General features: G+C 58.1%; 1 protein-coding gene across 1 annotated transcript in view; it reads left to right on the forward strand.

Annotated features, from left to right (window-relative positions):
* The window catches only part of ADCY3 (adenylate cyclase 3), a 15,656-nt gene that overhangs the window by 7,775 nt on the left and 7,382 nt on the right, over window positions 1-499 (forward strand). The window contains 1 exon segment of the mRNA XM_019473170.1: window positions 93-223. Coding sequence (XP_019328715.1) covers window positions 93-223 — 131 coding nt within the window.

The following is a 499-nucleotide window of genomic DNA, read 5'->3' on the forward strand; positions in this document are numbered from 1 at the left end:
TTTGCACCATGTATTTGCACCATGCGTTGCTGCGCGTGGCACGGGCTTGGCTTCGCGTCGTGGCGAACTCCTTTCCCCACCCTGTCCCCCAGGAGCGGCTGATGCTCTCCATCCTGCCCAAGCACGTGGCCGATGAGATGCTGAAGGACATGAAGAAGGACCCGAGCCAGAAGGAAATGCAGCAGTTCAACACCATGTACATGTACCGCCACGAGAACGTCAGGTAGGACCGTCCCTTCACCGTACGGGGGGGAAAAAAACCTCCAATTTTTTTGCAGAAATGTGTATTTTGCAGTCCTGGCTAGAAAAGAGGGAGAGATGGGGGTGGTTTGCAGCTAAAGCGAAGGGTGACAGGGCACGGCCACCAGCCAGACCACGGCTTGGGGCCCCTTTTTGCTCCAGCCGTGGTTCGCAGAGCATCGTTTTCAGCCGTGTCCCCAAACAGCCTTTCCTCCGGCGCGGGTGCCCCGCTGAAAAAGGAGAACGGGGAAGGGGGGAC

The sequence above is a fragment of the Aptenodytes forsteri genome, unplaced genomic scaffold, assembly GCF_000699145.1.
Source record: "Aptenodytes forsteri isolate BGI_AS27 unplaced genomic scaffold, ASM69914v1 Scaffold534, whole genome shotgun sequence".
Lineage (NCBI taxonomy): Eukaryota > Metazoa > Chordata > Aves > Sphenisciformes > Spheniscidae > Aptenodytes > Aptenodytes forsteri.